General features: G+C 51.3%; 1 protein-coding gene and 1 long non-coding RNA gene across 5 annotated transcripts in view; one reads left to right on the top strand and one right to left on the bottom strand.

The window, feature by feature from the left end:
* The first annotated feature begins 15 nt into the window (after window positions 1-15).
* On the top strand, window positions 16-19791 carry LOC108532696 (uncharacterized). Its single transcript, XR_001886517.1, has 3 exons — window positions 16-146; window positions 17943-18451; window positions 19174-19791. It is a non-coding gene; the product is annotated as an uncharacterized LOC108532696 (long non-coding RNA).
* The window catches only part of MAPRE3 (microtubule associated protein RP/EB family member 3), a 59697-nt gene continuing 44225 nt past the window's right edge, over window positions 6004-21475 (bottom strand). Inside the window, exons 1-7 of one of the 4 annotated variants that reach the window (XM_017876902.1) lie at window positions 17967-18151; window positions 10953-11080; window positions 9822-9967; window positions 9045-9201; window positions 7562-7716; window positions 7269-7421; window positions 6007-7021 (exon numbers count right to left, since the gene is read on the bottom strand). In XM_017876902.1, the coding sequence (XP_017732391.1) occupies window positions 6953-7021; window positions 7269-7421; window positions 7562-7716; window positions 9045-9201; window positions 9822-9967; window positions 10953-11073 (801 nt within the window). In that variant the 5' untranslated portion in view covers window positions 11074-11080; window positions 17967-18151 and the 3' untranslated portion in view covers window positions 6007-6952. Of the gene's footprint in view, window positions 7022-7268; window positions 7422-7561; window positions 7717-8999; window positions 9202-9821; window positions 9968-10952; window positions 11081-17966; window positions 18152-21475 lie in introns of those variants that run through there. The other 3 variants (XM_017876900.1, XM_017876901.1, XM_017876903.1) reach the window with 3 other exon arrangements.

Here is a 21475-nt window from a genome sequence, read left to right as displayed (position 1 = left end):
GGCTCTCTCGGGCGAGGAGCGACTGGAAGAGGCTCCCGTGGCAGCCTGCGGTCCCCGCCCAGGCGAAGAGGCCGGAAGGAGAGGGGATTCCCTTCTGAGAACGTTCACTGAGCGCCGATGTGAAGGCCACGGCATCGAGAGACTTGGTAGAACTGTTTCTGTTTTTGTTTCCTTTATTGATCAATTGATTGATCGATTGATTGACAGGGTCTCGCTCTGTCGCCCAGGCTGGAATGCCCAGGCTGGAATGCGGTAGCGCGAGCCCAGCTCACTGTAACCTCCGCCTCCCAGGTTTAAGCGACTCTCGTGCCTCAGCCTCCTGAGTAGCTAGCTGGGACTGCAGGGTCCCGCCGCCACGCCCAGCTAATTTTTGCATTTTTAGTAGAGACGGGGTTTCGCCATGTTGGCTAGGCTGGTCTCGAACTCCTGACCTAAAGTGATCCACCCGCCTCGGCCTCCCAAAGTCCTGGGATTACAGGCGTCAGCTGCGGCGCCCAGCCACTGTTTTTCTTTCCTTTCTGGTACAGCTGGAAGGATGGGATGGAAGTAGTGCTCCTCATCTCTGGGGAGAGTTTGAAGATTGAATGCTTCCTTTCTTCTAGGAAAGTGCTGGCTTTACTGCTGCTAGTGATTAAACTTCGGGTTTAATGGGCTATACAAATCTATTGCCAAAGAACAAGGAAGATGGGGGCTTCAGGAAAGAGCAGAGTGTTGGGGAGCTGGGGTAGGAGGTGGAGAATGGAGAATACTTCTTTTTTTTTTTTTTGAGACAGGATCTTGCTTTGTCACCCAGGCTGGAGTTCAGTGGCGCGATCAGGACTCACTGCAGCCTCGACTTCCAGGGCTCCGGTGATCCACCACCACGGATCACCTGACCCACAACACAACCACGCCCGGCTAATCTTTGGTATTTTTTGTAGAGACAGGGTTTTGCTGTGTTGCCCAGGCTGATCTCAAACTCCTGAGCTCAGTGATCTACCCTCCTCAGCCTCCCAAAGTGCTGGGATTACAGGAGTGAGCCACTGCTCCTGGCCTCTGAGTTCTTCTCATGGAGGCTGAGAAAAGTTTTGGGGGTCTGGGACAGCCAGGGCCGGGTTTCCCCTTCCAGGCAATGGGAAAGAACAGGCTCTGCCTCCTACCACAAGAGTCAGTCCCAAGTTCCAGATGTGTCAGGGAAGCGATGGAGAGCCCCAGACTTGAGGCATTTGCAGACAGGTTCCTGCTCAGACATCCACGTGGAGGGTGTTAGTATCTTGGGAGCCTTCAGAACCTTGAAGCATGCCAGCAGAGGAGAATGAGGGAAGAGAAAATCGAAGTGACTTATCACAATTAAAGAAATGTGCTATTTCGTATACAACTGTGTGTGAGGATGAGATTCCTATCTGCCATACTGAGGTATTATGGTAAGAACTATGAGAGTCCAAATTCCTACAGGATGAACAGCTGAGGGAGTGAAGAATTCTTTAGGAAGGAGATTAGCTTCCCGAAGGAGACGGCAGCTGAGATGGGTTCTGAGAAATAGAATTTTCATTGGTTCGCCAGGCGCCGTGGCTCACACCTGTAATCCCAACACTTCAGGAGGCCGAGGTGGGTATCACTTGAGGTCAGGAGTTCGAGACCAGCCAGGCTGACATGGTGAAACCCCGTCTCTACTAAATACAAAAAATTAGCTGGGCATGCTGGCACATGCCTATAATCTCAGCGGCTTAAGAGGCTGAGACAGGATAATTGCTTGAACCTGGGAGGTGGAGGTTGCAGTGAGCTGAGACTATGCCACTGCACTCCAACCTGGGCAACAAAAGCTAAACTCCATCTCAAACCCCAAAAAACAACAACAACAACAACAAAAAACAAAACTGAATTTTCACTGGCTGAGGATTAGGGTGGGTGGAGAGAAAATGCCAGTTGTGTGGATCTGTTGATGTAAAACAAAGGCCTAGAGGGTTGGTAAACTGGAAGCAGTTCAGTGGGACAGTGCTTGATGGGACTTTGGAGGTGATGAGGTTTGATACAGTTTGGATTTTTGTCTCTGCCCAAATCTCATGTTGAATTATAATCCGCAGTGCTGGCAGTGGGGCCTGGTGGGAAGTGTTTGGATAATGGTGGTGGATCCCAGTTCTCATGAGATCTGGTCATATAAAAGTGTGTGGCACCTCCCCAGCACCTACCTATCTCTCTCTCTCTCTCTTCGTCTCTCTCTCTCTCTCTCTCTCTTCGTTCTCCTCTCCTCCCTCCCCCCTCTCCCTCTCACTCCGCGTTTTACCATGTGATGCTCCGTCCTTCGCCCTGTCTTACACATGCCTATCCGCGCCATGCGATGTACAGCTGCCTGAGCTTCCCTACAAAAGAAGCAGATGTCAGCATTACTGCTTCTCACAGCGCTGGCAGAACTGAGCCGAATTTAAACTTCTTTCTCTTTTTTTTTTTTTTGTTTTTGAGACGGAGGCTTTGTTTGCCAACCAGGCTGGAGTGCAGGGGCCGGATCTCAGCTCACTGCAAGCTCCGCCTCCCGGGTTTACACCATTCTCCTGCCTCAGCCTCCCGAGTAGCTGGGACTATAGGCGCCCGCCTCGTCGCCCGGCTAGTTTTTTGTAATTTTAAATAGAGACAGGGTTTCACCGTATTAGCCAGGATGGTCTCGATCTCCTGACCTCGTGATCCGCCCGTCTCGGCCTCCCAAAGTGCTGGGATTACAGGCTTGAGCCACCGCGCCCGGCTTAAACTTCTTTTCTTATAAATTACCCAGTCTAGATGTTTCTTTATAGCAATGCAACAATAGCCTCATATAAGGTTGGAAAGGGATCTGAGCCCATATGCCAAGTAACTTGCCTGCCAAATCTGGACTTTATCCTTCAGGCCCTGGGAGACCAGTGAGAGGGTGGCATAATCCACTCTTTTGGAAGGGTAAATGGGGCTGTGTGAAATGTTGGTAGGGGAAGGCAGGGGGTGGGAGACGAGCATATCTTGCTGCCTCCTTCTACCTGTCCTCCAGCCCCTTTAGGCCTGACCATGGCTGACTTTCCATCAGGTAGCTCTGAGATGCAGTGCTTTTGCCAAGGACCATATTTGAGCTGATCATTAATCAATTCATTTTGCAGATCATTGGTTTAGGTATACTCAGGAGACCAACAGCAGTATCTTCTCTTTGTTCGACCCCTCCTGTGTCACATGTATGATCGCAGAAGAGACCCTGTTTTTGGAAGAGAAACAGAACTGGCTTTCCATTGAGGCAAATGAGGGGGCTGCCCCATGGCAGAGGCACACAGAAGGGTGGGAGAGGGACTCTCTCTTTCTTTGGAATAGTCTGGTAAGTTACCAGTTCTAACCTGGTATCTAGGACATATAAATCATGCATTTACTTATCCAGCAACCTTTTCTAAGCACCTTCTCTGTGTCAGGCCCTGTGCTAGGTGGAGCTAGAAGATATAGCTCACTTGCTTGTAAGGAACTTGAAGGCTGTGTGGGAGACAAATGTATAAACAAAAAATTACAGTTCACCATCTTAGTGTTCCAGAGGAAAAAAGCACTTAGTATGAGGTACCAGGAAGAGGTGGGGAGAAGGGAGTGGCTTTACATCCTTAAGCTCTGGGTGTTTGAAGAGCAGCCTTAGACACTAGCCATGGAGGTGGGCTTGGGTAGGCCCCACCATGGGGTTTGAAGACCCAAAAGATGTTGGGTCAAGGAGGACATGGGTGTCTAGTATGGGAGTAAGCAGAAGGGTGAGCTCACTGAAGCACTGTTTTACCCACTGTACTACGTTTCTATTGCTGCTAAAACAAATTGCCACAAACTTAGTGCCTTCAAACAAGTGTGTTATTTTCCAGTTCTGGAGGGTGAGAGTCTAACTCGGGTCTCCCTGGGCGAGAATTGAAGTGTCAGCAGGACTGGGTTCCTTTCTGGAGGCTTTTGGGGAGCATCCATTTCTTTTTCTTGCCCAGCTTCTAGAGGCCACCTGCATTCCTGAGTTCATGGCTCCCTTCTGTCTTCAAAGCCAACAACAGCAGGTGAGTCACTCTCACATTGTATCACTTTGACCTCTTCTTTTATTTTTTTTTGTTTTGAGATAGGATCTTGCTCTGTTGCCCAGGCTGAAGTGCAGTGGCATGATTATGGCTCACTGCAGCCTTGACCTCCAGGGCTCAAGTGATCCTTCCGTCTCAGCCTCCCAAGTAGCTGGTACTACAGGCATATAGTACCATGCTCGGCTTTTTTTCTATTTTTTGTAAAGATGCGGTCTCGCTGTTGTCCAGGCTGGTCTCCAACTCCTGCGCTTAAGTGATCCTCCTGCCTTGGCCTACTCAAAATGCTGGGATTACAGACATGAGCCACCGCACCCTGCCCACTCTGACCCTTTCTGCCTCCTGCTTCCACCCTTACAAATGTTTATGATGTCACTGGACCCACCTGGATAAACCAGGACACTCTCCCTGTTTTAAGGTCAGCAGATTAGCTTTCTGAATTCCATCTGCAACTTTCTTTCTTTTTTTTGAGACAGGGTTTCACTCTGTTGCCCAGGCTGGAGTACAGTGGAGCAATCATGGCTCACTGCAGCCTTAACAACAACTGGGCTCAAGTGATCCTCCTGCTTCAGCCTCCTGAGTAGCCGGGACTACAGGCACATGCCACAACAACCTTCAAATTTTATTTTTTGTAGAGATGGTGTTTCCCTATGTTGCTCAGGGAGGTCTTGAACTCCTGGGCTCAAGTGATAATCCCGCTTTGGCCTCTAAAAATGCTGGGATTACAGGCGTAAGCCACCATGCCTGGCCCACAGGCAGCCTTAATCCCCTTTTGCCATGTAACCCACATATTCACAGCTTCTGGGGATTGTGATATGGACACAGTGCCTCCCACGCCCACTTTACCTTCAGGGTGAGGTCTCGGCCTGAAGAGCAATGCAGAACAATGGCCTATCGTTTCATGGTATCTACCTGTAATCATGGGGAAAAGCCTTTAAAAATTAGGCAAAGGAATTAAAATCATCATGATAAGTAAAAGCAGGCAAGGAACTTGTTGGAGGAGAAGAACAGAGATAGAATAAGGCAGAAGTGTCTATGTATGTGGGGGTGGGAGTCAAAAGGGGCGGTGGTGACTGAGGAATAAACAGATATGAATTGCTTATTTAAGGCTTGAACCTGATGTCATGATAGAAATGGTGGTGGTCTCGAAAGGGGCCATGAGGTGGGGCCACAGAAGAGACACGGCCCCAGCTGCATGTTGGCCATACTCAGGGTGGCGAGGAAACCAGCACTGTCCTGCAGCTGGAAGAACCTCAGTGGTCTTTGGGGATGAGCCCTGAACCTCAAGTGAAGAAGTGTGAGTTCTAGCCCAGGTTTCTGCCATGGCGAGTGAGTCATGCATGTGGGCCTCTGACCCCTCCTCAGTAAACCGGGGGCTGGTCTAGATGACCCCAAGGCTCTCACATTCATTTCCACACTCCTGGACTCTGCTGGGCTTCTGGGACATTGGTTAGTGTGGCCTTTTGTCAGGCACATGCCGGGACTGGGGCTGTGCAGATAATGTGGAAGGGCTCCTGGCTCCCTGTTCCCACTGGAGCCTGCTCTACAGAAGGAACCCCTTGGACGTTGCTGTCCTGGGCTTCAGCACTCAGAACTGCTTGTTTTTTGTAGCCATCCCAGCTCTCTCTGTCACATGAGCCCCTGTCCTCAGCTGAATCACTATGGTGAGGTGTGTGAGCTTTGACGACAGGTGGGGAATGACATGCAGTCCCCCTGACCCAAAGGAGACTGAAACGAAGAACCTCTTGGCCAGGCCACTACGGTGTCACGGTGTCCCACAGCCGCTTCACCAGCTGCCCCTTGTCATGGCCACGGGCCCAGACCTAGTTCCTCCTCAGGGATGGAGGTTGGGGCCCCTGCCTGCCCTCAGAGCCCTACCACCAGTGTTGGGCACTGGGGCTAGGCTGGAGCTGGGCTCTGAGTCCAGAGCTGGTGGTGGTTTCCAGGCCTGTGGGAGGGTGACAGTGAGGCTGTGCTGCAGCTGTGGACTTTTACCGCACAAGTTTATTTAAATAAAAGTGAACACATATGCAGGCTGGTGCCTGAGGGGCAGGGGGTGGGCAGGGCGGGTGGGAAGCAGACAGACAATGGGGTCCAGGCAGAGTCTGTGTGGTGAACCAGGCTGCTGGAGCGAGTGGCTGGGGGCCTCAGGGCAGCACTGGGCTTCGGTGCTGGGGCAGGGGGCCTTGGGTGGGTGAGCCTGGTGCCAGGAGGTCATTTCCATCCCTCACATGCCCCCCTCCCTCTCCCTGACCCCCTGGGCCTACGTGCAGCTGGCACAGGGTCTTTCCTAACAGAAGCCCCAGCCCAAAGCCATTGTCTCTGGGTGGCTGCCCCTCCCGGGGCCCTATGTCAGGATGGGCTCTGTTGACTACCTCCTCAGCCCCCTCTCCCTCTCCTGACATCAGCCTTCCCCTCAGTTACTGAGAAGCCAAAAGACAAAATAAATTAGAATGGGTGAGTCCGACCCCAGCCCCCAGCCATGGGGAAGGGAAGCCAAGCCAGGCACACTGCCCCGAGCCCGTGCTGTTAGCTCTGGAAAAGAACAGGTAAAGTGCAAGGAGAATCCAGTAAGTAAAAATATACCAATGACTTTGTCAAATACACAGCTGCTGGCTGTCGGGAGCAGGTGGCTGGCTGGGGCGGGTGGCAGCAGCACCCTGGGAAGTGTTGGGCGACACAACAGAGAGACAACAGAAATAAATAGGGTGGGTGTGGACAGGGGTCCCGCCAACTGGGCCAGCGCCACCCAGGACGGTCTTCTGCCTGCTTTCCGGCCCCATGCCCCCAAGCCCTGCTCGTCTGGCTCCCCAGTGCTGCGGCACTGACACAAAGCACCCAGCCGACCGTGTTAGGAAAGGACTATAATGTGGGAGTGGAGCAGGGAGGGAGGCATGGGGAAGCCGTGCAGTCAGCCAGGGCTGTGGCTGCCCTCAGTATTCATCCTGGTCTTCTTGTTGATGCTCTTCAATCTCATCGTCCTCAGGGGGTGCGAATCCTTCCTGGAGGGTGGGAAGAAGAGGAAACTGGTGGGCCAGGCAGGCCAGTCAGGGCTTCTCAGGTTCTGTAGGTAGCTGAAGAGCAAGGGGTCAAGAGCCTGGGAGCCCTGCTAATGGGTGACCCTGGGCTAGTAACTTTACCACTCTCTCATCAGTAAATTTTCTCCACGGTCCCTTCTAGCCCTATCACACTTCTGGTCTTAGGGCCAGGCCAGACTAGGGAGTGCCCAATGGGCCTGGGAGTGCTCACCTCTGTGGCATAGAGGATGCCAATGATGCCTGAGATAACAGGGCTGTTTTCACTTTCATGCTCCTGGCAGATGAGCTCGATGTCACGAAGTTTGCTGAAGTAGAAGTCACGTTCCTTCTCTAGCCCATCCACTGTCAGCTTCAAGTCCACCAGCTGCTTGGGGACAAAGTGGTGTCAAGCCAGAGGTCCCCACCTCAGGCTCCCCTGCCTGCCCTTTCTTGTCCCTGCAGACACCCCAAGGGCCTGGCTTTGGTGACAGGGCTATCTCAGCTACCTTTACCTATCCCACTCACCTGTTGGTTGAGTTCAAGAATTTGGGCATCAGTCTCATGGCCACCATTTCGGGCTGATGGAGGATTCTTCCGGAGAATGCAGGGGGGGGCCACGTTGCTCAGCCGGCCAGAGGTCTGCATGTTTTTTGGGCCTGTGGGGGACGTCCTCTGTGGAACTGCCCAGAGGAAGAGTCAGGTGAGTCCACGTGAGCCCACAGCGCACGTGGCAGGAGACAGCCTGGTGTGAGGACTGCGGGGGCAGGCCCATGCGACAGGCAGGCACTCTCACCCCCCTGCCCCCACCCCAGGAAGGGCATCTACAGCTAGGCCCCGAGCCTTGGCCACATGGACACTCCAGCAGCTGGGCAGCCATTTGGCAAGCCTGGGAGAGCAGAAACTATAGGGAACTAAAGAAGGTGTGAGGTGTTGGGGCAGGGAGACAGCTGGCCTGAGGGATAGAGGAGAGAAATTAGGACAGCACATTTGGGGAAGTGGAGTTGGAACGGTTTGGGTCCCTCTCGTACTGATAGCTAGAGGAAAGGCAGCTGGCACAGGGTCTTTCCTAACAGAAGCCCCAGCCCAAAGCCATTGTCTCTGGGTGGCTGCCCCTCCCAGGGCCCTATGTCAGGATGGGCTCTGTTGCCCTCTGCTGGGCTGGACGAGGTATCTGCACAGCGGTGGCCAAATCAGGGACCCCAGCTCCTCCCCAGCGCAGCCAGCATGCCGTGGCAAATTGCTCACTAGTGACTGCACCTCCCTAGACAGAGCGGGCTGTTTCTAGTGCAAAGCAAGCAGGCGGGCGAGTGGGGCAGGCCCAGGCAGAACAGCAGTGCAGACAGAGGAGGTGGCTCTGCTATGACGGGGTCCGACGCGGGCTGGGGCTGCTTCTCTCCCTTCCCCTCCCAAGGCTGCTGCTTCCCAAAGGCCCTGTTGCTTCTCTCCCTTCCCCTCCAGGACTCAGACAAAGCCTCGTTTCTAGAGACTCATCTTTCGAGGACTTAGGACTGTTGGGCCTTTGGAGTGGGGGAAGGTGTGATCCAGCTTGGTAACTCCTGCCCCTGGCCATCCAATGGGCAGGGGGCAAGAAGGGGCTGTGGTGCTGGCACCAGGCTCTTGGCCTGGATGCACCTGGACGGAGAAACCAAGTCACCTTGCTGCCCCACCATCTTGAGGCAAACAAGTTAGCTCGTGCTACGAGAAAAAGTGTCTTGGGCCTCCTACCCCAGCTGCCACCATGGCTGGTGCTGGTGGCTCTCCTCTTGGAGCAATTTGTGGAGCTCTCTCACCCACTACTTTCACTCCCCCGGTCTAAGCGGCCAGCAGGCGGCGTCATCCGAACTCCGTGATAACAAGTCTCCTCCAGGCTGGCAGGGCCGGGCCGTGGCCCGGGGGCATTCCTGGCTGTAGAGGCCTGCCGGCCCGGCCCCCCATGCTCCCTCCCCCGGCTCGGGCACGTTACCTGCTGTGCCAATGAGTTTCTTGGATTTGTTGAAGATCTGATCACCTGGGTTAGGAGGTGGCGCTACGTCCTGGCCCTGCCGCGCCAGCAGAGGGTTGTAATCCTTTCCATCATAGTTTGCGTCAAAGAATTTCTTAAACCACTGAATAAACTCAAAATTATCTTGGAATTTTCCTTTCACTAATTTCTCTACAGGAATGATCTGAAATAGACCACATAAGCAGAGTACTTTAGCCACCTGCTGCTGTAGGGCCGCCTTTCTCTGCTGAGGGCCACTGCTCTCAGGAAAGCCAGCCCCTGGGCTGCAGCGTCCTCCGCCTTCTCCACTTGCCCCCCTCCCACAGCACCACAGCAGACAGGTAGGCTGGCAGGCCCTGGTCTCAGATCCAGAGGCATCCCTTCTCTACAGGCACCGTGTGGAAGAACTGTGTGGGGAGGCGTCCCTCGGCTCTACTGCCTGCGTGTGGGCTGGGGGTCTGCAGCCACCGAGGCAGGAGAGTGAGCAAAGACACTTTCTTGGGCCCTACAGAGACAGAGAGAGGTGGAACTTCACAGGAGCAGTACACAGAGCTCAGTGTTAGGGTGGGCAGGGTCCAGAGAGGAGGAAGGGAAAGGGCTGTTGTCATGATGGGATGGCAAGTGTTGTGGGCTTTTCCATTGTGCCTTGAAAGGGGGGAAAATTCCCTCTGGAGAGTCGGGAGGTGGAGGGAGGCGCAAGCACTGGAATGACCCCAGGAGCCCCAGTTGCCCGGGCTGGTGGGTCCTCTTCTTCCCCAGGGTCACACTGCTCCTTGGGCCCCCCCCCGGAGCGCAGGCACCTACTTTGTCGACACCCATCTTCTTGAAAGCTGCTTGCAGCACCTTGAAGTTGTGGATGTATTCATGCTCTAGTTTGGCCTGGAACTTCACTTTCCTCAAGTGCACACAGCCAGGGAAGAGCATGTCCATGAACTGGCAGTAGGCTGCCCCTGTGGAGAAGGACAGCTGGCTGAGGGGTCTCACTGCTCTCCTTCTGTGGGCTGCTCTCTCACTTCCCCAAACCCCATCTTCTCTTCTCTCTCCTTGTTCTGGGGTTGGGGCCAGTCCTACTTTCAGCAGAGACATGGCCAGAATCCCCCCAGCTTTCCACGAAGAAGAGTGATGACTATTTATTGATGCACATTATGTACCAGCACCACATCACACACTGCATGTAGGTAGGGTAATCCCAACAGCAACTCTAGTTAGTTGGTGATATTATCTCCATCTTATGGATGGGAAAACTGAGGCCTAAGGCAGCAGAGTGAATTGCCCAAGGTTGCACTACCAGAAGAGCTGAGAGCTGGACCCAGAGAGATGAGGTCAGACCTGTGGCTCTGCCACCATCCTGGCTCTCAGCTCCCCGCTCCTCCTTTCCCTGCAGTCCTTCACGGTGCCTCTCCTACTCTTCTCTTTCCCTGCTTCCATTTCTTGACTTCAGCTCCAGATAGTCTGACTGGTTCAGGGCCTCCAGCTCTCCTCCTTAGTCTAATCACAAGCTACAGCCATGGGCTGCATAAAGATGGTTTGGTCAGTGATGAACCACATATATGATGGTGATCCCATAGGATTATATATACCATCTTTTTATTATACCTTTTCTATGTTTAGGTGTGTTTAGATGTGCAAATACTTATCATGTGTTAAAACTGTCTGCAGTATTTAGTACAGAAACATGCTGTGCTTGTTTTTAGCCTAGGAGTAGTAGGCTATACCATATAGCCGAGGTGTGTAGTAGGTTATGCCATCCAGGTTTGTGTAAATACACTCTGTGATGTTCACACAACAACAGCATCGCCTAAGGATGCATTTCTCTGGGCACATCAGTCATTCAGCCATGCATGACTGTATATTCCCTGCCGTGGCTGCTCTGCCTTCCAACCTTTCTTTCCTTTCCTTCCAGCAGGGCCACTTCCCATATTCCCAGCCTCCTACCTGAACAGAGCTGTTCTATCTTGGTATAGTTGAGGTGCAGGGAGTCGTTGACCCATGCAAGCATATCATGGCGACTCAGATTTTCACTGGTCACAGATGTGGAGTACACATTGACGGCCATACCCCAGCTGGAAAGCAAGAAAAAAGGTGAGGTCAGCACTGGGGCCTCATGCAGCTCCTTAGCTGTCATGAGAGACGGGCTGTATGATCCTGGGAAGTAAGAAACATTCCCTCCAGATTGCCCTCGCAGTTTACCCCCAGAGGGAGGGTCTTTATTCCTTAGACATTTCATGAGCATCTACTATATGCTAGATGTGCGCCAGGAGCCAGTAATTCCAAGTTAATTAAGATATGGCCCCTGCCTTGAGGCATTTACAGACAGGCAGATCCCCTCAGTAGGGAGCGATGGGGCAGTGAAACAGGCACATAAATGTTCAGGGACAGCACAAAGAAGGGCGTAAACGTATCTGCTGGGCAGGGTCAGCAAAGGCTTCAGAGCAGAGATGTTGGAGCCTGAAAAGAAGAGGAATTTTCCAGACATAAAAAGGGATGGGTGGAAGGTATTTGACTTTGGTATGGGGGGATGTTCTGGAACAGGGTCTAGCAAGAACAAAGGCAGAGCTTATTCCGGGCACTCTGAGTTGTGGAGCAGGCCCAGGGAGCAGATTTTTCTGTTGGGGTGTGGCACAATGAGGTTGGCAGGGACAGGTTGCCAGGGCCTTGTTTACCAGGAGGAGGAATCTGGACTTTCTGTTTGGATGACGGGAAACCATTAGAGGGTTTAAGCAGACAGTAACCTGACCAGATTTGTGTTTTAGAAAGCCAGCTAACCTTTGCCTCTGTTCTGACTTCAGATTCCATATTCCTGTGGCTGACGCAGACGCATCTAAATTTTGCTTGTCCACAACCTTCCCTTAGAATATGCTTCTGGCTCCTGTATTCATTATCCCAGTGAATGTCACCACCAGCCATCAATCACCACCTTAGAAACCTGCGGGGTCATCTCAGACAGCCTACTCTCCCTCATGCACCTATTAATTCTCATTCCTCAAGTCCTGGAACCCCACTTCCCCAATCCACCCTGTTCTGCTTACCTTCAGGATTTATACATACCGTTGTCCCTTGGTATTCATGAGGGAATTTGTTCCAGAACATCCCCATGTACCAAAGTCAATGCACAGTCAAGTCCTTTATATAAAATGATGTAGTATTTACAGTTAATCTACACAACCCTCCTGTATGATTTACTTATAATACCTACTACCATGTCACTTTGATGTAAATAGTTGTTACACTGTATTGTTTAGGAAATCATGACACGAAAAAAAAGTCTGTAGGCGATGCAACAATCCTTTTTATTTCCTGAATATTTTTTATTGGTATTTGACTGAATCCACAGATGTGGAACCCACAGATGTGGAGGGCTGATTGTATTTTCTCTCTAGCCCAGGCTAGCAGGAGCCTCCTAAAAGGCCTTCTAGCCTTCAGTCTCCCCCTCCTCCTAATCCATCCTTGACACTGCTGTCGTCAGAATCTAGCTAAAAGCAGGCCTGGCCACCCCCCTCCCCCACTTGAAGTCCTTTCAGCCAGCAGTCGTAAAAGAGACACTCCTTGGCCGAATTTACCTTGCAGACTTAAACTGTTTAGCACTCATAGTGTTGGAAACAGTTTTGAATTAGTGCCCAATATTTTAAAGTTGAGATGTTTAACAACTTGGGATTTCTGGCTTCTTTTGGCCACTCTGACCCTATGTTCCCGCACTGAAACCAGCAGTTGGAGTGCAGCCAGCAGTGAGCCTCCTTCTCACCCCACAGAGGCCAAGGGTCAGTTGCTGCTGCTAACTGACTTGCGCTGTTAAGAAAAGGAGGACATATTTCTTGTAACCAGTTCTTTATCAGAAATGGAGAAACAAGATAGGTCAAAAGGACTGTGTTTTCCGAGAATTGTGAGGACATGTGTTTCTGGAGCGAATGAAGAATATTTCTCCAGGTTTAATATGTAAAGTGTTTCTGTGAAATAAGAATACATCTTACACACCCTATATTCTTACAGGAGGAATATTTCCCTATCTGTTGCAGGCATCTGCTGTTATCATGTGACTCCTCCTGACCACTTATCAAACTCATAAGGGGACCCCACCTCTTCAGCCTTATCTCCCACTTTGCTCCCACAGTTAGGAGCCATAGGTAGCTTCCTACTCACCCTCTGTCTGGAATGCTGTCCCCACCTGAAAGTTCATTCTCTGCTCCATGGTTCTCAACTGTGGCTCCAGACCTGTAGCACTGGGGCCATATGGGGATCAGCCAGTTAAAAATTCCAATTCTCTTGCCCTCCCCCAGACCTACTAAATGAGAAACTGCCTTTGACCAAGATGCCCAGAGGATCTGCAGGCGTGGTCCTGTTTTGAGCAGTACTGCTTTAGAGAGGGAGGCTCAGCAAGGCATCTGCAGAGCTGTGTGCCCCTCACGTTCCCACCCCTGACCCCAAGCACATAGGACGGAGCACGTTTAACTTAAATGAATGCTTTGAAGAAAAATCATGAGAGAAAACCCTCTTCTTTATTCCTAGTTCTTCCTCTTTTGAAAAATAAACCTTGTCCTTCATTGCCCAGCAAAGGGAGGCCAGGTGGGGCCAAAAAGCCAAGAGAAACAGAAATGAATTATTGTCGTGGGAGCTCCTAAAGACTCAGGACCTGGCAATTTCAGAGCTTTCCGAGAGTAATGTTGACTACATTTGAGCCTCCTCCACAACGGCTCTGCGCCCACTGCCCTGCATCTTGGCCCCTGCGCTCACCACTGGACTTTTAAATGCTTGTGCCCCTGTCGGAAGTGCCTTGAAGCCAAGCGTGGGGTATCCAGGCCTGTCACAGGCAAGACGTTCAGTAACGCTGAACAACGGAGTGATGCCTTGTGTCCTCTCCTCGTTCTAAATCGTGTCTCATCACCTTCTGGCCTGGGTCCCCCTGCCATCCCCTGCCATTCCCCCTCCACTAGCTTCAGCCTCAGGACTCTACTTTAGCTCCAGGAGACTTTCTCTGACCCCTCTGTGGGAGGCCTGTTCCTGTGATCCCACAGCACCCTGGGCACGGCTCTTCATGGCGTCCCGCACAGTCTCTTGAAATCATGTGTGTGAGACCTGGTGCGGTGGCTCATGCCTGTAATGCCAGCACTTTGGGAGGCTGAGGGGGGCCGATCACCTAAGCCAGGAGTTCGAGACAAGCCTGGCCAACGTGACAAAACCCCGTCTCTACTAAAAATACAAACATTAGCCAGGGGTGTAATCCTAGCTACTAGGGAGGCTGAGGCAGGAGAATTGCTTGAACTCGGAGGTGGAGGTTGCTGTGAGCCAAGATCACGCCACTGCACTCCAGCCTGGGTGACAGAGCCAGACTCTGTCTCCAAAAAAAAAAAAAAAAAAAATTATTGTGTGCCTGCCCCTTCCACCTGACTGTAAGCTCTTCAATGGCCAGGTTGTGTTCCATTCACTTTCGGGTTCCACGCCAGTTCTTGGTGGATAATAACTGCCTAACCATATTGGTGGAGTGGAATTGCAGACCAGAGTTAGGGGAGTGTTTCCCAGTTCCCAGGACGCACCTAAAGTAACAGGAGGAGGAGTGGATGGATGGATGGACGCTAAGCTTGCCGAAGGGGCAGAGTGGGTAGGGTCAAGGAAAGGGCATCTAATTTTGATGAGTATTATTTTGTTGTGAACTGCAATAAACTGAAAAGATTTGCCCCTGTCCTGAAGGAGTTCATAATCTTATTGGGGAGAGTGATGCACCTATGAGAACAGTATAACCAAATGCTCAAAAGTGTGCTGGAAACAGCAAGTGCTACCGGAAGTGGGAAGGGGAGGGCACTCAGAGGTAGAGAGACGGATGTGAATGGCCCCAGGGCCAGAGTGGTCAGACTCTGCCAGGTCCCCAGGGAGGATGAAGAGGACGGCCAGGAGCTGGTACAGAGGGCACCAGCTATTCCGGGAACTGTCCAGAATGACTCTGCAAGAGCGTTCCACAGGCTCAGAGACTCACTTCCTTATGAGGCCCCTGGGGCAGAGTGATTCTGGGCCAGCTGTGGCTGACAGGCCTCAGAGGGGCTGGTCTGGTCTGGGGTGGTTCTGGGGGCAAGTAGTCTTAGGTTGGTCCTGGGAGTTCCCGAGTCACTTTAGGGATTCTGTTCTGTTTAAAGTATATGAATTTCAAGGACTGACTACTGAAGAAAAGGAAAGGCAATGGTCTTAGTCCAAACATATCCTCCAGTTTTTGACTGAAATTGTTTGAGCCTCAAGGGTCTTCCGGCCTGAGGGCAGCTTTCCTGGTTCCACAGGATTGGACCTGCTAATGGTTCAGGCCTCCTCCATGCATTGCAGAGGTTCTTTACTAGGAGAGTCCACCGGCTTCTCCTGCAGAGACTTCAAGAGGCTTGAGTGCAGCCCAAGTGTGTGTGTATATAATATATCATATATACATTACATGTTATATGCACCTATTTTACACACACACACACACACACACACACACACACACACACATATATATAATTTTAAAGAATACTCCAGGTCATTCTGGTGCACAGCCACGTATGAGAACCACAGCTTTCATTTGATATGCATACTTAGCCGGGATTTACTGGCTTTTGTTGCAATGGCAAAGGCTGGAACGTTGGGATGTTCTGCCACTTATCTGGGGGAAAATGCTAGCCAGTCCTTGGTACACAGGGAAAATCTCCAGTTTCCCTAGAGTTTAGAACGCAACTAAAGGCCTTGCTTTTAGGGCTTCTAAGAGTCACTAAGAGCCACATAGCTACTTGAAAAATGACCAGGTCTTCTCAGCATTGACCCAGTTTTGTCAATGCCTGATGACGGGAGGGTATTTTCTACACCTTTGGTCTGACTCTGGGGTCCCATGAGTGGCAGCAGTGCCTGTGCGAAGGAAGCTGGAAAAAATGGCTCCTTTCAGGGCCCAGCAATGAATCATGCTGTTACCCACTATGGGGCTTCTGGGGAAGCAGGTAGCTAGCAGCAGGAACAGAGCCTCAGTCCCCACTCATGATTCGCTCAGGTCCTCTCAACTGGGGCTATACTCTGCTCTAGTGGAGGTCCATTTGGCTCAGGAGGACTCATCCAGGGTGCCCAGAGGTCTCTGCAGGAATTCTCTGCTGCATTTACTAGGGCAGCATGAAGAAACAGCCTCCTTGTTTCCTTACCCCTCATCACACTGGGGAGGGCGGGATGCCCTTTTAATTTTCCTCTCCTAGCTTTGGCTCTGTAAATAGAACTAAACATGGCCAGCAGGTGGCACCCAGGTCCTGAGCAAAAACTCCTTTAAATGTCTCCCTCATCCTCCAACCCCCCTTTCCAGAGCTCAATTTAGAGCTCAAATTGGGAGCCTCTAAGAGCTGGGCTGGCTGAGGGGCCTGGAGCATTGGGGCTGTTCTAAGATCCTGGACTGAACTGAGCCAGCCTCCGTATCCCCCAAAACCACAGTTTGAACTCACCAAACAGGTCCAACTTCTGATTGCCTTTTGCATTGGGGGTTGACTTGGGCCTGGACTCACACCAGACCAGCTGCTGGGGGCAGAGGTGTATAAAGTATTTGCCCAAGCATCAGGGTCTAAGTGGACCAGCTGCCTCCAATTACAGCAAAGACATAACCTGATGAAACTCTTAATAATAACGCACTTGTTCCCAAGAGCTCCTTCACCTCCCCAGAGTGAATGGTAGGTAGCCACTCGGAGTGGGCAGGCTGTGTCCCAAGAAATGTAGTAGCAGTGTCTTCCAATCCCATCCACATGTTTCTACCAAGATCTTTGGCACACGTGACTGTTAGGAGAAACAGACCCTGATTGGATTGTGGCATGTCACCATCCAGGCAGATCCCCATTCGAGGATCAGACCGACAACGTGGCCTTGGGAAATGCCTGCTCTGCTATCAGGAATGGAGTCAAGGGAAAGAAAAGTTGAGGAGGTTTAATCTGGTGATTTTGCTGAGTCATTTCCTATACTAGGCCTATAAGGTTCATGGTGCATTCACCGGCAACTAGGAAAGGCAATTATAGCTCTCACTGTGGGAGGGGAAGCTGCTGGTCATTCTGCAGACTGAGGCCTTAAAAATGGTCATCAAAACCAAATCCTACTAACCCATGGTCAGAAGAGTTTCTAGAGACCATCTGCTTGCTTCCCAGGCAATTAGGACTGCACTTAGATCTAGGCACTTATATTCTTAAATCATAAAGATGGCCAGTAAGGCTGCACAACTGAAATTTCACATTCTATTATTTAATGACCTTATCATCAGCCTAAATCTAATTTTGGCTTTTTGTTTTTAAGTCTATCTTCCACAAATATGTCTTAAGGGTAATTTAGGGGCCCTCAGTCTTCTCTAATTCTCTAGATCTCCTTTTACCTCAAGTTTAGCCCTATTCTGGCTGGTACCTGAAAGAACTCCCTGCAGTTTCCAGGCCTCCACCCTCTGCCCAGTGTGGCTATGAAAGACACACCAGGTCTATCAGTCCTGAAGGAGGTGGCCAGCATGCCTCCAGCAAGCTCCAAAAAGGTAGTGCTTAAGAACACTGGATCTCCAGGCACATCACGTGGGTTCAAATCCTAACTGTACCATTTCCTAGTTGTCTGACTTGACTTTAGGTCTCAGTTTCCTCATCTATAAAATGGGGACAGTGACAACTCTCACTTCACAGAACAGTTATGAGGATTAAGTGAGCCATGTGTACACAGTGCTGAGCACAGAGCCTGACATTCAGTATGTATTTGGCAAGTGCTGTCAGCATCACGGGGATAGACAGAATCTAAGGGCATTTGTTTGAGGAGTAGGTGCCTGACACACAGCCAGCTTCTGGTCTCTGAGACCACGGAATGGCCAGTCCAGAAGGGAGACAGACTACAGAACTTTTCTCTGCCGCTTTGCCTTGAGACAGCCACATGGGCTTCCCAAAGCTGGGCTCTGACCACAATCCCTCCCCAACTCCCATATAGCCTGCTTTGTAGACGCCATCCTACCGGCCAACACAACTGGAACAGACGCCGTGGGATCAGAGGAGAGAGACCTCCGCAGAGCCAGCCAGCACTTTTCCGGTTCCTGAAGTGGGGCTATGCCCATTGTCACTGGGCTACCCCTTCCTGCCCAGGCCCAGGGGGCTGAAGTCACCTGTTTGGAAAATCTGCAAAATTGCTACTCCTACCCCCGTGAGTCACATATCCAGGTTATTCTGGGCTTGCATGGAGGCAGTATGTGCAGGTGGGGCTGAGGGGTTCTGAGGGGCTGGGGAGCCAGCCAGCGGGTCACAAAGCCCTGGCAGACCCGGCCAATCACCTTCTTCTTATGACTGAGGAAGGACCTGACTCATCGAGAGGCTCAGCCTCTCAAAGCTGGATTAGTCAATGCAGAGATGGGGCAAGTGGAGTAGTTGCAGGGTTGGCCAGGAGCCCAACATGCACCCCTTCCCATAGATCCAGGACAGGGATCTGGATGGCTGTGGGTTCAGGTAGGGACTGAAACACCTCCAGGATTTTGTTCTCACAACAATTTTAGGTCACAACTCTAAGACCCTGAGCCCTACTGAAGTTCCAGCCACCTAGGTTCTGGACATGTCCTGCTGAATAATGATCTGAACTTTTTTTTTTTTTTTTTTTTTGAGACGGAGTCTTGCTCTGTTGCCCAGGTTAGAGTGCAGTGACACAATCTCAGCTCACTGCAAGCTCCGCCTCCTGGGTTCACGCCATTCTCCTGCCTCAGCCTCCCGAGAAGCTGGGACTACAGGCACCTGCCACCACGCCCGGCTAATTTTTTGTATTTTTAGTAGAGATGGGGTTTCACCGTGTTAGCCAGGATGGTCTCGAACTCCTGACCTTGTGATCCGCCCGTCTCGGCTTCCCAAAGTGCTGGGATTACAGGCATGAGCCACCACACCTGGCTAGATCTGAACTCTTACCAAGGCTCTCCCCAGGCTGGTTGGGATAATGGTGCCACATCCCTGTAGCTGCTAGCCAGGGAAGGAGTCCTTGGGGGAGGTTCTGGCTAGGTTACTCTATCTGACCATAACTTCGAGGGTTAATTGAAACCCTGCAGTATAGTAAACAATTTCTCATCGCTAAAATCATTCAATTTTAGTAGAGTTCATCTAGGTGGGCAGATAGAAAGGCAATCTTTTCTTTCTAAAGGTTCTTTGCTGGAGATCTTTCAGTTCCTCAAACCCCTACTTTTTAGGTCAACAAATGTCCATGGAGTCACCCAGCAATCCAAGGCTCCCAGCAGAAGGTAGACAGCGTGACTTGGCTGCAGGCTTTGCCATTTGCTGCCTGTGAGACACAAGCAAGTAGGCGAAGGTATCCAAGCCTCAGTTTTCATGAAGCAGCAGAATGACGGTATGATTGAGCATGGGGCTGTTGAGAGGATAATGGGTACTGCTGGCGGGAGCCAAAGGTTCATCATCGCCCTGCCTTGGGGGCTGAGCAACTTTACTGATAGGCAAGATCACTAACATACACATATCTGACTCACTGTCTTCTTTCCTGCACCCTGACCCAATTGCCACAGACCCTCTGGTCAGGGTCCTGAGCAGGGAGAGAGCAGGGACAGCCTTGGGTATCCACTCTCTGCTGCCCCAGGCAGAAAAACAGAGCTGTGCTTTCGGAGCGATGTTGCCAATTTCTTTCCTCAATTAATACTGGCTCAGGGCTCAGTGCACAATAGCTGCTCAGTACCTATATATTTAATGAATGAATGAATGAATGAATGGGAGAGGTTAAACTAGGGTTTGGGGGGTTCAGATGACAGGTGGACTCAGAAAGTGTGGTTTTCTGGTTTTGTTTCTTGTTTGTTGACCCTGAGGCGGTACCGTTGGCTACATGGAGAAGGAAGGAGAATGCTAGCTGCACTCCCTGGCCACACGCAAACAGATGCAGCACGAAGCCTTGGGAACCTTGGCAAGGGATTTAAACTATCTTCCTCTAATGCATATAACGTGGTGCTGCTGGACTTCCCAGAAAAGGATTTTAGGATGGTTCCGAGGATGGAACCTGGTAACTTCTGGGAGCACCTCTCTGCTTGGTCTACTCTGGGGGCGGGCTGTTGGCCCATCTGTGGCTAGCCTCAGGATAGAGAGGGAAGGGAGCTGCAGCAGCTGTCATGACGTGTTGGGAAGGGAACTGTCATGTTTGCAGCAGCCCTGGTGGGTCTGATGTTTTCTTAATTATCTTTCAAGCTCCAAAAGCACATCTATGTCTCTGGGGACACATACAAGCCATGTCACTTTATGTTCCTTTGGAACAATGTCTTTTTGGACTATCTGACTTATAGTTGTTGTCCAGGGCCAAGTGATATGTCCTCACACTTCTCTGAAATGTCTGCATCCTGTGAATTGTTTAGCCTACTTTCCCCTGACCCCAGGCTCAGGCCCCTCTTCTCTGCTCTCATACCTTCCACCTAACATCCAGTCCCCTCCCAAAATCCTCCCAGTTTTACTTCTTGTGCCCTTTTGACAGGGCACAGTCATTTATACTTTAACCTTTCCACCACAAAGTCGACCCTGAAGATATCCAGGACAAACTAAGTTTCAGTGTTTGTTGAACTCTCTGTGCCCTCTCCAGTAGACTGCCATTCCTCATAGCCTCAGACTCTACCCTACCTGCCTGTCCTGTAAGACTAACCCTACGTGGAGACAGTCACACCCCAGTGGGGACATGCACTGGAGAGCTTCCAGAAGACCTGCAGATAGCTTCTCTCCTGCCCTACCATGGTGCCTGAAATTCCCACCAGAAATGCCACTCTTGTGGATTCCAGTGTCCAGCTCCAGAAAGCCTTTATTACCTCAATTTTGCTTATGAGGAAATGAAGGCTGAGGATTCCAGTGACTTTTCCAAGTTCAAGATCAACCACTGGCAAGATCAGAGCTGAACCCGGCCAACTGAACCCAAATCCCATGTTCTTTCCACACCGCCACACTGGGGCCGGAAGGATGATTTGATTTTTCGCAGCTCTAGAGCAGGATGACTTGCCCAGATTTCACCCCTTGAGAATTAGGAGGAGGGAAAGGGAATTTCCGAGGTTTTCTTCTTTTTTTTTTTGAGATGGAGTCTTGCTCTGTCGCCCAGGCTGGAGTGCAGTGGCGCGATCTCGGCTCACTCCAAGCTCTGCCTCCCGGGTTCATGCCATTCTCCTGCCTCAGCCTCCCGAGTAGCTGGGACTACAGGCACCTGCCACCACGCCCAGCTAATTTTTTGTATTTTTACTAGAGACGGGGTTTCACTGAGTTAGCCAGGTTGGTCTCGATCTCCTGACCTTGTGATCCACCTGCCTCGGCCTCCCAAAGTGCTGGGATTACAGGCGTGAGCCACTGCGCACGGCCGGTTTTCTTCTTCTTCTTTTTTTTTTTTCCCCCGAGACGGAGTCTTGCTCTGTCGCCCAGGCTGGAGTGCAGTGGCACGATCTCGGCTCACTGCAACCTCCACCTCCCAGGTTCAAGCAATTCTCCTGCCTCAGCCTCCCGAGTAGCTGGGATTACAGGCGT

Source organism: Rhinopithecus bieti, unplaced genomic scaffold (assembly GCF_001698545.2).
Source record: "Rhinopithecus bieti isolate Rb0 unplaced genomic scaffold, ASM169854v2 scaffold_7681, whole genome shotgun sequence".
NCBI classification, from domain to species: Eukaryota; Metazoa; Chordata; class Mammalia; order Primates; family Cercopithecidae; genus Rhinopithecus; species Rhinopithecus bieti.
This window is presented reverse-complemented; position numbering and strand designations above follow the sequence as displayed.